Below are 14,818 nucleotides of genomic sequence, written 5' to 3' on the forward strand. Positions count from 1 at the left end.
CTGGTACATGTTTGATCACAAAAAATGACAGCACTTATGTGTAGTAGTCATGAAAACCTTCTACACTAAATTGATCAAATATCGTCTGCTCAAGACGTCTCACAGCGTGTAACGATTAAACATTTAACGATTAAACATTTCGTACTTGAATGGGATCCTGGATTATTTAGCATACTCCAGCAATGCGTGATGCACATTTAAAATATAATTACAATACGGCCGTTTTCAACAATCGATGCATTACGATTATATTTATAAGTGAAATAAGAAAAAAACCTGTAAGATACCACATCATTACAATATAGATGATGACTGTCCCTTGCCTGGTTGCTTAATATACATTGTATGATAGCTACCTGTCACGTATCAAGGGTCATATCAAAGGTCACTCGATGATAATATATTTATAACAAGCCAATCAAATGTGAGATAACTCTTGCTTTCAACCAATATGACAGTAGCTTTCTTTTACGTAACGATCCAGCTTTTGTCCATCGTCCAAGTTCTCTGTCGATTCTATTACTTACTTTGATGTTGTGCAATTTGTCATCTGCTAATTTTAGCTTCAAGTTGTTGAACGTTGTAACTATAATATAATCAGAATTGTCAGTCTTTCTTGTCTCGAAACAAACCCCAAAACCCCAAAAGTATTTAATTGTAAATACATTTCTGTATACTTGATGTTATGTCATGAGTGACCTCACGGCACTCTCTGGTTTTAAGTGTGACAAGTGTGTTCCGATACAATTACATAATTACTTGCAGGAAAGCGTAAGTTGTCGTCTGATTGGCTACTGCAAAGGTGACCCTGAGTGGGAAGATGCTTGGTCTTCTTCCACATTACATGTCAATTAACGGAAGCGATGCGAAGATATATTTTTTATTAGACCGGACTAGCCCACCCAGGACGATACTCACTTGCTGTTAGTAACACCTGGTCCATTGCAGATTATTAAAAGCTATATGTACATTGTCTAATAAAGAGTCCGAAGGTGTTAACCCTCAGCCTTTGTTTTGACTTGGTCATATTATGCATGAAATTCTTAATGTTTTTGTCCGTGTTGCTATGGTGACCATCGTACGGAACCACGTTTTAGGTTGCTCTTGACGTTGCCGTCCAGCTCGCTCTTGATATCATCAGTGAGGTAACAATCCAGACTATCCAGGGTGTACTTCCAAAGTGATTCCTGGTACGCAACGTTCCTAAAGAATGACAGAATCGTCTTGAGTGAGCAACAATTATATCTTACGGTCTTAATAAATTTTCAAAACAATTGAAAAAAGGTATATAAATCTTGATACCAATTTATAACTAGTGTAAATAATAAGAATGATCTGTCCGTTACCATGAATCTTATCCTTCGTTAGTTTTTATTTGGAAGACATGTAAAATATCATTGTTAAACATTACAGTTGATGACACAAACGTACCTTGCAGCTTCTGCTGGACATTCGCCTCTACATTTGACGAAATACACATCTCTCACTCCGGCTAAATCTGGATTAATCGCTGCGTTAAGTGTCGTCTGCGCTCCCTCAAACGGGGTTACCGAGTAGCCTATTAAAAAGAAGATGTATTTTATTAAAGTTATCAAGTATGTAAGATTTGTGGGGAGGCGTTAGGTACTGTGTACGTGTCAGGGGAGGAGGAGACGTCCAAGTTGTTCTTTCAACTAGTTTTGTTACATGAAACATGCACCAGTTCCAAAAGAAAAAGAAACCGCGTTATATTGTCATAACTTATACAGCAAGATGTCGATGTCGGCCTTATGAAGTAATTCGGCAATGTATGTTTATCCTTGGACATATAAAAGAATTGTGTAAATATACACATAAAAAGGGAGTCATTAATTTGCACACATGATAGGGAATAATACATGATGTTGCCCTCAATCGCCTCTCTATAAAAATGAGCAAAACGTATCACACATAGAGTTACAGAAGCAGATGATAATAACGGTGGGTATGACCATTTTTGAAGTTGTCTTCGCTCTCTTGAAATATACTTAATTTCGGGTTAAGAAATAATCATGTTTCCCTACAACAAAGGGACATGTATTACCTAATCAGTTATCGTGTGGTCTTGTAGGACCTTGTTGTGTTGATGGGGAGTTACCGTGTGGCCATGTAGGACCTTGTTGTGTTGAGGTGGAGTTACCGTGTGACCATGTAGGACCTTATTGTGTTGATAGGGAGTTACCGTTTGACCTTGTAGGACCTTATTGTGTTGAGGTGGAGTTACCGGGTGGCATTGTAGTACCTTATTGTGTTGAGGTGGAGTGATCGTGTGGTCTTGTAGGACCTTATTGTGTTGAGGTGGAGTGATCGTGTGGTCTTGTAGGACCTTGTTGTGTTGAGGTGGAGTTACCGTGTGGCCATGTAGGACCTTGTTGTGTTGAGGTGGAGTTACCGTGTGGCCATGTAGGACCTTATTGTGTTGATAGGGAGTTACCGTGTGGCCATGTAGGACCTTGTTGTGTTGATAGGGTGTTACCGTGTGGCCATGTATGACCTTGTTGTGTTGAGGTGGAGTTACCGTGTGGTCACGTAGGACCTTATTGTGTGTAAGAAGGGCTAGGTACCAAGGATATTCAATATTTCGTTTACGGTGATACCTGGATAATGCCGATACATGACTTTTCAAATAAAAAGAACAGGTAAAGCATCGAAGATTGCAGGAACTTCTGCTTTGCATACATGTAATACAAATTAACTACACATTAGTTGTTCTCACCAATCAGCTTTGCCATGAACATGCCCATTCTCATAGTAGGGAAGTCTTTGAAATTTCGCTCCAGTTCCGTTCGTACAACTCCTGGGTGTAATGACGTCACAGTGACGTTTGAGCTTCGAAGTCGACGATTCATGCTGTACATTTGCATAATCTAAAAACAATTAAAATAAAGTGCGTAACTATGCCTACTGATTGATTATGTCAACAAATCTTTTTTTCAGGTTACTTTAACTCAAAATTCCCGAGGCGAATACATTTAAACCCTTTTACGCATGAAGGTTTTTTTCTTTGATAACTTACCGCTTAATTAAGTAATGACTTTGAACGATTCGTCATACAAGGTCTATTCCACTTGTTTTAGCTTTAATGGACTAGCTTTTCATTGGTTATGAAAACTTAGTAAAATGTTACATTTCTTACCTCATTCAATCACTTTATATTACACAGTTAAATTCCCCTTACACAAATTGCATGTAAAATTCCTCCATTTTTAAGGTAAGAATACTCTCTGTCTATGACAGCCTAAAACTTCTGTTAACGACGGGTGAAACCCCCATTATACGACTGCGTGAAAGATTGTAAAAATACTCCGTTTACCACTAGTGAAATATTTTTTCCGAAATTTCTGTTTACTATCTGTTTCAAATGGTGAAATCTTCCGTGAACGACTGCTATAACACTCTGCCTATTACTGCTAAAATCCTTTTTACGACAGGTAACATCCTCTGTCTAAGACTCCTATGCTAACAACAGGTACAATTATCTGTCTAAGACCCCTCTGCTAAACAGGTAACATCCTCTGTCTACGACTCCTATGCTATCAACAGGTAACATTCTAAATAATCATTCGGCGTTTGCATAAAAGGTGCATTTATATTTATAATGTCGTTTGGACGTGTTGTTTGAGCATTGGTTTAATAGATTCCAAATTAATTTTGATCTAAAGTTGATATAGCAAGTCAGCTTGACCAATATAGTTATGTGCAAATCCGTTCAAGAAAAAAGGTAATCACAAAAAAGGTGTCAACAAATGAAGTGGAAAACATAGTAGACATCACTTAAATTTCTTTTACCTGGTAGAGTTTTGAACGGCCATAGTACTGCAGTCTATCGAAGTTACGTGGGGAGTACTGTCTGCCGTGAATAGTGGACAGTTCAAACTTGGCGAGACTGTGCAGCATGCTGGATACAAGAACGATGCGACAATCATCTCCTGATCGCTTCATAAGCGGAAGTAGATGGGCGGCAACCAGGAAGTGGCTCAGATAATTCACCTGAGATGCAGAGATATTTCTTCATCAATATAAATGTCATCTATAAACGTTTGTCGTCTACGAAAGTTGATCGGTACATTTACTTAAAACAACATTACGTTGAACAAACGACATATTATCATTATACATACAATTTCGTTTTTAAAAGGAGCCATACGGTCACTCTTTTAAAAATATGCAACTGCTAAATACATTTTCTTTTAACAGCCACTTATATTATGTCTCACATCTCACAGAACTGTTTGACTTGATTTAGGCTTTTTGTATTAAGGACCAAAACTTTGTCAAGTTATTGGTGTTAACCAGAAAAAAATAGGCTTTTTCACCATAACTATAAATTGAAAAAAGTGAAATATTGGCTGGAAGTTAGCGAAAATCCATCCTTTGTATCAAAGTGTTCCGACTTACTGTTATATCAGACATACAGCGATATTCTTATTTCCTATAAAATATCCAAGAAAATCTTGCACTACTTCATTTTTTTGTAATCCAAACAAGTTGTTTAATGCCAGATCAAATCAGACATTTGTCTGTTGTACATGTGATATGCAATAACCCAAACCAACTATTAAAGACCATTTGTAAAACTTGTCTCAAACAGTACCATGGTTAAACTAGAAATACGGAGAAATGGAACATTTATACATTGTAGATGAATAAGCTAAACATTAAGTTTTATCATACCTCTAGTGAAAAACCTGTTATATGATTGGTCAAGACAAATTGTTCATTTCACACTATCTCATTTGCTTTAACATTGAGTCAACGGAAGGATGCGTCCCAACACCCAACGAGTGGCAGTGTGTGTGTGCTAGCGCAAAATAGTGACAGCGCAAAGAAGATGCGCGTACGGTTCGTTTCAGCTGCCATGTTAGGTGATCAAATAAATAATTGGGTTTCGATGATAATCCCAGTAGATAAACTTGAATTCATTTTATATGAATCTCACCTGAAAGTGGATTTCGTTTTCATCTTCCGTAAAAGCTACAAGAAAAGTATGTAAAACAGTTATTGTCGAAGTACTATGTAAATATTTTCATATGTTTTATAAAATCAATAACAATACGGAATTAACTTGAATAGTATGAATATTTACATATATATATAAGTATATGCAGAATATTTCGTTACAACGAGAATCATGCTGCCAAGACATGATTTCAATGGTTATAACCAATACGATGGGTTATTACAAGTCGAAATTATATTATTTTCAAAATGATCTTAAATGGATAGTTTCCTTGTTGAAGGTTAACGTCCTCTTTAGGTTTAAATGAGATACCACGGACGATTGGCCGGTACGGAGTCTACTTTGAAGTGTTATCTCACTGAACTGTCACGGTAACATGACGACCTAACTAATCACATTATTCTGATAAAGGATAAACTGGAAAATGTAATCTCCTTACAATTTTAATCGTTGGTTTTGACTAATAATTAAGTAAACAAGGTGTTCATTACCTTGTTTATGCATTCCGATTCCAGCGTTACAGATCAACACGTGAAGTTTGAGGCCAGTTTTCTTGAATTCGTCAACAAATTCCATGGTTGATTTTAAAGAACTACAGTCTAGCTTCATGAAGAAGACGTTCAGCTGCGTGTTGCCTTCGAGACCTCCAAGTGATCCCTTTGTCCTTTCTTCATCATACTCCAGGTTCATCCGGGCAATTGCCTGCAAAATGGTAAACCACTAACATCAGGCCACTTTTTGAAGTTGTACATAATTCAAAACTTCCTTAGGTTTTTATTGTTAAAAAATATCGGGCCAGGGAGAAAGCCTTAAAAAAGAAAACATAAGTGAGATTATGAAAGTCAGAGGTCACCAATGCATGTGTTGTAAAGAGTAATCAGCTCATATATGTCCTTTACTCTGATTTCAAATAAATGACACAGAACAAATACCCCCTCCTCTCCAACTTGCATGAACCTCAGCCTAAAACGACCTCGTAGTTGGATTCAGCAGGCAAATTATTTCACTGTACCTCCAAGGAATTAGGAGCTGCGTGTGTGTGATTGGTGGTAAACCACTCAGGTAAGCTGCGCTGGGGCATTCTAGATCGTTAACAGGTAAATCGAAACTATTATGTGAATGTGTCAAAGTTGTGTTTTTTTCCGATAAATATTCTCTGAGTGGATTGATTCCATAAGACAATATGCTTTTCTTAATGTCTAATTCATGTACATAACATTGATATTGATTCGGGTCTGTAGCAACTTTAGTTCCATAAATATTTTTTATCATCACATCTGAGATGGCTGATATTAATTTAGGTGAACATATTTCTTCTTATGCAGTTTTTTTCAAACTTGGATGCATCAATCTATTTATGGGATTATTGATTTTGCTATCAAAGCTGCTTTACTTTTTACCAAAAAAGGATAGTCACACGCAACTGGCTGAGTAATTTTTGATAAGAAGATTTACAATACTCAGCACAAGAGATAATATGCCGAGTTTCTGTAACCTGGACTGCACATCACCATATGATATAATGTTACAATGCTATTTACTAAGTAGGTGTTGATTGACTTCTTGAATAACTCTACGTCATCTACGATAAACATGTTTGCTTTGTTCTCATCTGTTTACTTTACCAATTGATATTGATGTATTTTAAATGTTCAGTTTATCAGCTCAAAATCTTATTTCAAAACAATTAATTGCTGTGTTTTTCTCTCTCGACTCGTGTAAAACAATTTTAGTTTATTTGCTATCTCATGAACTGACCTCTTCTGCTCTGCTCTTTGATCTGCAGGCCATAATAACAGTTCCTCCCAGCATGGCTATCCATTTTGCTGTCTCGTATCCGATGCCTGCAATAATAACAATACATTTTACGTTGATAAAGTTACAGTGATATTCATTACAAATCTATATTTGCTCGGATAGTTGTTTTAAAATATGCTGCATTGTTATGTTATTTAAGTAATCATTTTTGCCTAGTTTAGTAGCTGGCTTATTCTGATTATAAAGAGAAAGAAGCAAGTGAATGGCCGTGTGTTTGAATCCCTTTAATGAGTGATGAGGATGACGACGCGAAATGTATGCATCATTTGTATATGCTAAATAAGACAAGAAAATATTCAGTATTGTTTTCATAATTATCTAATTTTAAATAAATGCCCCGATGATTCAAAATAACCAAAACTAACCCTGTTATCACGTCGCTAACAAAGGGTTTATAATAAGTCCATGTTGAATGTATTTGTGTTTCTTATAAACATGCTATTAAAGGTTTATCGAGTTTTAGATTTCGGTTTTGTCACTTGTCGGTGTCTATCATATCAGCACCATTACTCTGGGGTCAACTAGTCATTAACAAGCTTTAATTTGCATGATAATATCTTTCTTCTTCTGAATACAAATATTCTTTTTGTGCATGGTTTGTTCTCACTTTCTATTGATGTCTTCAAATCAAAACGATTTTGGCGTGCAGATTCTGTCTCTATACGTTTAACATAGTGATGTGCCTTTGTCTATATGACCTAGTACAACGCTCACAACGACATAGCAAGTTTTGTAGACAATAAATAAAAGACCAATCATGTCTAATCTCTCTGTACTTTATAACCTTTGGATAAAAATGACTACAGAAAGAGGATGCTAATCGGTTAACGCTAAGGTGTTAATACAATATATGTGTTCATATAGATCAAATTGCTTTTGCAGGACATTTTATGAAATTGTAGATAGGTGATACTTTTGTTTTTTTAGGATATCAAAACATATGAAATGTCCAGGTTACATTACAACAAGGAGATTTAAAAAAATCATACAACGGTGAATGATGCAATGCAGTATATATACATATACATTCATCATGTTTGAAAGATACGATATCATTCAAATTACGAACAAAGGAAAATTAATAGTATATAGCAGCTTGAACATTTTTTTTAAACTTGCAATTATTTAATTATAAAACATTGACCAGGTTAGCATTACAATGCATTACCAAACAGTTCCCATTACATTATAAACAATACTCCTATTAAAATGTCTTACTACCTTGTCTGCCATTACAATGCATTGCAAACGAGACTCTTTATTTTACTGTAGCCATATCCCATTACAAACATAACAAACACAACTGTCATTACAATAAACAACAGGACTATGCCGAATTTCCAATAAAGGAATAATTCGAACTCAGCATCGATAAAACTAGGGCAAAATATGAACAAAGATTAACGATGAGACCCTTGAAAAAACCCCAAGAAGAATAACACCAAGTGTTTCCGAAAGATAAGCGTCTTCTCCTTTATAATCACCGCGTTGTAAATCTAGGATAAATCCAAACAATGTCACGTATAGATAACTGGGGTAGTGACAACAAATCAATTAATGCATTATCAAAAGCGTCGCCTTTCATATCATACAAAGAAACAGCATAGCATATTTCCAAAACAAAAATCATGATGGCGACCGTAAAAACTTGTCCACAGTTTTTTTAAACCTGCATCTTTGGAAACCCTGAGTTAAAAGATTCTCTATAGGCAGTCGACATCTATCACAAAAGTTGTGATGTTCAGAGCAAGCTTTTGAATACCGCTTCAACTTTGACATGTACACACCATAGGTTGGGGACGCAGGGGTACAAATGTATTACTATCAAGAAAAGTAAAGTTCACAATCGGATATTTGAAATCTTCCCGCTTATCGTACAGCTTAGTTATAAGCCGTCCCAGTTTAAGTCGAACAGTCTGTAAGGTCCTTGGTTTTAAGTTTTGAATGTGAACTTGAAGGACTTGACTAGGTTTTTGTTACCAGTCCTGATAAGCTCATCAATAAATTCAGCCTCATGTGAACACAAATCAAGGCGGCAACAGGAGGAACACAAACTGTTCCCGTAGGATTGCGTACAACACATTATAAACCAACCTTTATAATACATCAGTTACCAGACTCCTGTTACAAAACATTTCTTACCAGGCTCATAATACATTACTTTACTAACCAGGCTTCGATTAAAACATTACATTACTAACAAGGCTTCTATTACAATATACATACACACATATATATAACCGAACTTCTATTTCAATACAGTACAAACCCGACCCCTATTACTATTCAATCTCCTATTTCAATGCATAGTTCAAGCTCAAGTTACCAACCAGGCTCATATTACGTAATATTTATAAGCAGGCTTCTATAACAATTAACAGTGCATTACCTACCAAGCTCCTTATTTAATACATTACTAAGCAGACCCCTATTACATTTCGTTACTAACCAGGCTTCTTCTACAATGTATCTATGTAACCGGACTTCTATTACAATACATTACTTACCAGATTCCTGTTAAAATACACTAATAGTCAGGTTCATATAACATTACACTACTAACCAAACACCTATTACAATTATTACTTACCTTGCTCCTATTACAATAAATTTCTTATCAAACTCCTTTATAATAGAATAAAACTAGGCTGCCATTTGCAGACCTCGTTTACCAGGCTCTAATTGTTAACATTTCTTAATACAGGTTGGTAAGTATGAGTAATAGAAAGGTTATGTATCACAACACTTACTGGCTGTGATACATGATCTTTCTACTACATGTCTAAGCAGTCTCCCCCTTTTTTGTTTAGAACTATAAAAAAGTTATCAAAATACACATACATTTAAAACAGTTTTTTTCTTAGGCTCGTGTTTTTAACTCAAACTGAAATATCATACTAAGAGTTTTTTTGGCAAATTATGTTGAAATGGCCAAAGGAATTATTACATAATTTTTGTTTTAAGAAAATGCAATAACGATTAGACAATGCTTTCAAAATATTTTCTGAATCAACTTTCCCCTAAACCTCGAAAATTCTGACCAACTGTAATAAACGTTTTATCCTGTTTGTGTTAACATAATGGGTAAAGATGTGTATTTATTAATATTTGAAATACATGGGATTGGGCTGCTTACCTGAATTTAATAAACAATTACGTCAGTGATGCTTATTTTATCTCATATAGAGCATGATTTGTAAGGTAAGGTAAGGTAAGAATGATAATATATTATACTGCACATGTTTCTTCAGTCACTCGAACGCATATTGTTTTGTATCCTACTAGCAAAGAAAACCACGACTGTGTATCATATTTATACAAAAACGCCGATCCAATACATTTATAATATTGAACGTAAGACACAAATTTTGTAATAAGTACAGTATGCCAAAAATGAATTACGCTGGACCATTCAGTTGTTTGGTCTTTCCCATGAATCATCGGTGATGCTAGGGGTCAAAAGGTAGAAATCTAGTTTGGTCTAAACTACTATTGGAACAGAAGGGTTTAAGGTAAGAGGAGTACTGGTTAATTTATTTATTAATAATTAGTAAAGTATGTATATTATACACCCGGTCACGACTCAATTAATAATGAGTAAAGTATGTATATTATACACCCAGTCACGACTCAATTAATAATGAGTAAAGTATGTATACTATACACCCGGTCACGACTCATTTAATAATGACTAAAGAATGTATATTATACACCCGGTCACGACTCAATTAATAATGAGTAAAGTATGTATATTATACACCCGGTCACGACTCAAAAGAGACAAATGTGACTATCAAGGTTACAGTAAACCTCGGGCACTAAGAAATCCAACAGCGGGGTGTATCACCGGGTATCTCGACAGATGAGCATAAAACAGTTGCATTCCAAATACATTAATACAATGTAAATGTTTGTTATATATATTTTCATCAATGTTTGACCTATTCTGGTATGACAAAGCCCATGCACGTACCTGTATTGGAACCGGTAATGATGTGTACCCGACTTGCAGGGATGGTTACCCGAGGAAACGTCAGCTGCCCTCCCATCTCTAGCCTAGTCTGTATTGTAATGTCAACTAGCGTGTACACAGTGCTTTCGTCTGCGGCGTGTGTTTATACCAGCTAATACCTACGTGATGTTCCCAAAGTATCGGATTGATGCTGATTGAACAGGGACCTTACTTAGCATTGAAATGTCAATGAAATAGGCTTGTCTGTAATTACAATTCAGGGGCCCTTCAGGGTAGATTTCTTGTTCTTGTTATATTGGTCATAATGAAAGTACTGTTATACAAGGCCTATACTTAGGTCGATAAAAAAATAGAAACATATTTCAAGGAATCTGAAAATAGAATTTCATATTCATCTAGAGGAAAACGTTATTTATGTAACGATATATATCCCTCTAGGGAAATTATCTGTTCCTACTAATATGTCTTTACTGACCTTATAATTCTGTAATCAATAATAATACACTATATATTTTCCCATCAGTGACAAGTCGTGATAAAGTGATCTAGAACAAGAAAGAGCTTTTGGCACATTACTAGTTACGGTTAGACATTTTATATACAACTTCGGAAGTATGTGGCTTGGAAGATTTCAATGATGTGGAAATTCCAAATATAGAAAATGTTTATAAAGTAATAATATAATCTGTCTACTAACCGCTTTTTATAGATAAGAGGTGTCCATAGACAGATTACAAATGTTAAGAAATGAGAAAACATTCGGACCAACAAGAGTGATTAATATCAGTTAGATATCTTGTTTCTAAACTGTTGTAAAATATATAAAGTTTTTATATTTACATTATATTTACGTTAGGAAAGAATAACGCTAGAGGAATAATAAGACTAGTACTTACATGTTAGAGCTACGATAAGATCATCTGAAAGAATGAATTACACTGCATCGTACAGGTGTTTGATCCTTCCTGGACTCATCAGTGTTGATAGGGGCAACAAAGATGGGAATCCACATTGTCTTATTTACTATTAAAACAGCAGGAGAGGTGCGAAAAACCTTTAAAGAATATTACATGTAATTTCAAAATTTTAAAAATGTGTACTCTATTTGTGCTTTTATATTTTCACATGAATTTCATACAGATATATTTATTTGAAAATACAACATATTTTACCTACTTCGATATCATGTTATGTTTTAGCTAATAGACGGATACAGCTACTCCTTCACCTGTTTATTTTGATCTGTATCGACAGAAAGGTATTCGAACATCCGGGATTTACGTACCATTATACATTTGCAATTCGTTTAGCCAAGTTGGGTAAATGCTTTATACTCCATGAAGAACATTTATTTGTTAATATTCCGCTTTCTTTTCAGAAATTTTGGATTCTCATAACAGTTTTGTTTACATTTCGATATCATTTTACTGTGTTTACCTCGCGTTCCGATACTACATAAATACCTTTACCACCTATGGTGAAATGGAAGACAGTAATCCTCTGATCCTCTTTGGTTTAGAAGGGAACCATGGTAACCATGATGATGCGTGTCTTTCTAACTTGCATTGGGAAAGCAACGTGACCTTTTCATGCCAAGAGAAGCTTGAAGATATCCTCTTAATCTGATTTTCCTGATAGTATTGCCTAACCTTTCCTGTTAAAGTGTGATGAGTAATAGCCACAGTACGATCCAATAAAGGTTCAGGGTGTGAACGAACGCATGCGTGTTTGATAGTATTACTTACATCTATATATAGATAGAGAGATGTTAGAACATTAATCATAGAATAAGAAATAACAATGTGATTATCATTCTTTGTATTGTAAAGTGTGTAAAGTTATGGTTAAATGGCTGTGCCTTTGACAAAGGAGCGGTTGTTAAAATCAACAAATTATATTATTCGCTGCTACTTCCCTGTTTATAAAGCATTTACAACTTTACTCGAGGTAAAACATATGGTGCCATATCAAGAGGTTTTTCTATCATCATACGCCATAGAATAATATTTGACAAAAAATGTTTTGTGGTATACAATGTTACATAGATTCTTTGCATTTAATTTAAACGTAAGGCTTTATGGTTCAGCTATAATAATTTCTTTGAGAATTGCCGAGGTCGACAAGTAAATTATGGAAATCATTATACTTTGTGTATCACGTGTTCATTTTGACTCGCAGAAAATGAAAGCTATCATACTTCAGTTACATTTTTGTTACCAAAAGAGTACTTGTTTTAAAAATGGCATCATGAAAAAAGTAGCATTTCGGTGATTTTCCTCTAGCATAAAAGTATTAAGTTCTAGTTACATAATTTCTATATACCAAATGAATATTTTTTTTATTAAGTTTATGCTAATTCTATGTTGGAACATCGATATTTACACAGTTAAGTCCAGATATTGATAATATTTTTATACTAAATCTCAATTTAGTCTGATCGGCTTGTTAAACTTTGTCATTATTAGGAGCTTGTACTTGTGCAAAATACTAAAGGTCACAGTTGACATCTGTCATAAATGAAAATACAGCACCCAGATATGATTCGTTATTAATACAATTATACAACAAACAAAAGTTAGTGACGAGGGGGAACCGAATACTTGTCTTGTCCAGAGAGGTTTCTGCACACTCATTTAGCGCCCCCCCCCCTTCCACCCATTACTTGTTTGTTTTACAGCAAATGCCATTACCTGTACCAACATAATGATGAAGGTGTTTGTACTTAATACATTGCAGGGTAAGAAACTCGTATATAAATACACATGCAGAAATCTTTGCCATCAAAATCTTACCAGAGTACTACACCAACAGAATGTAACATTCAAATAGACTAACAAATATCAATCAGTCTATGATATAGACGGAGGCGCTATTGACACCCAGTCTTGGTTCGGAGTCTTATTGAATACCTAGATATTATTCTAGAATGTCTGTTTCTAATATCATTTCGAGGTTTATAGATGTGTAACATAAACAATGACAAAATGATATATATCCTATGTCTTATAATCTTATTGCATTCCGTTATTGATTCTCGTTGACGATATTCAATAGATGATCGACCTCCATCTAAATTAAGCCTGTTTGCATGCAGACTGTTTTTGTCTAATCAAGTTATTCCGTCTTTGCGTATTGCAGAGTTTTCTTCTCTTGATAGCAGGTATTGATTGTTACGTCATTTGTTTGTGAGAGTAACGTCATCAATTTTTGACAAAACGACGTAATTTTCTCACACAAACCAATGACGTAACAATCAATACCTGCTCTCAAGAGATGATAACTCAGCAATACGCAAAGACGGAATAGGGGCGTCAGAGGTCTCTAGGCACATCTTCTCTGCTAAAAATATTTATGATTTTGTCCAAATAACATTCAAATACAAGACTATTTTAAAGAGACTGTACAGACATAACCTTCATGAGTTATTCGTATCCCAAGTTCGAATTAGAGGTGTGCTCCAAGTAACAGACTTGTGTTTCAATGTTTTGTATGCATCGGTCAAGGCGTTATTTCAAAATGAATAATGTAATTATATTACATTGTCTAAATCCGTGCTGTTTTTCAAGGCACATCGACATTTTATTAAAACTTAAGACATTCAATTCATCAGTATATGAAATATATACAACATTAATTGGATAATGATAATCTTGAACAGAGACAATTTACAAGAGAAATTTATCTGACAGAGTTATTCATTCGTTAGCTTCAAATATATATTTTCCTAATTTACATAACTCTTTACTATTATTGATAAAAGTTTTGTTTGGATATTATCTATATGAAATGTCACTTTTACTTTATAATAGCATACGGGTAATGATTGCAAATAAGTAGAAGACTATAGACAAGATCCTATAAAGAACTGCGTCCTCGCAGCATGGTTCGTTTTGGTGAAGGAAGCGAATACATGTGTTTCTATACGAGCTACTTCCCTGTATGGCATTTTGATATAAAAGCTTCCGCAAGTAGGTTGGTGCTTTGTAGTTCTTTGCAGTAGTACAACAAACTTAACATTTTGATTGTGGATACGTACCTACTGTAAGAAA

General features: G+C 34.9%; 1 protein-coding gene across 1 annotated transcript; it reads right to left on the reverse strand.

Annotated features, from left to right (window-relative positions):
• Positions 1–6: 6 nt before the first annotated feature.
• On the reverse strand, positions 7–10,956 carry LOC110451598 (retinol dehydrogenase 14-like). The gene is made up of 8 exons (XM_021499717.1): positions 10,770–10,956; positions 6,737–6,822; positions 5,470–5,680; positions 4,958–4,992; positions 3,808–4,008; positions 2,735–2,885; positions 1,432–1,558; positions 7–1,203 (listed from the first exon to the last, which is right to left on the reverse strand). Exons 1-8 carry the CDS (start codon positions 10,843–10,845, stop codon positions 1,065–1,067), a joined length of 1,026 nt encoding a protein of 341 aa, XP_021355392.1. The 5' UTR covers positions 10,846–10,956; the 3' UTR covers positions 7–1,064.
• Between the last annotated feature and the right edge of the window lie 3,862 nt (positions 10,957–14,818).

Source organism: Mizuhopecten yessoensis, unplaced genomic scaffold (assembly GCF_002113885.1).
Source record: "Mizuhopecten yessoensis strain PY_sf001 unplaced genomic scaffold, ASM211388v2 scaffold6135_1, whole genome shotgun sequence".
NCBI classification, from domain to species: Eukaryota; Metazoa; Mollusca; class Bivalvia; order Pectinida; family Pectinidae; genus Mizuhopecten; species Mizuhopecten yessoensis.

Bases quoted from the DNA above. Each gene is read 5' to 3' on its own strand.
- LOC110451598 (XM_021499717.1), bottom strand. From the start codon at position 10,845: ATGGGAGGGCAGCTGACGTTTCCTCGGGTAACCATCCCTGCAAGTCGG. The intron at 4,993-5,469 runs GTAATGAACACC...CTTTTCTTGTAG, and splicing joins AATCGGAATGCATAAACAAG to CTTTTACGGAAGATGAAAAC. The intron at 1,204-1,431 runs GTACGTTTGTGT...GTCATTCTTTAG, and splicing joins TGTCCAGCAGAAGCTGCAAG to GAACGTTGCGTACCAGGAAT.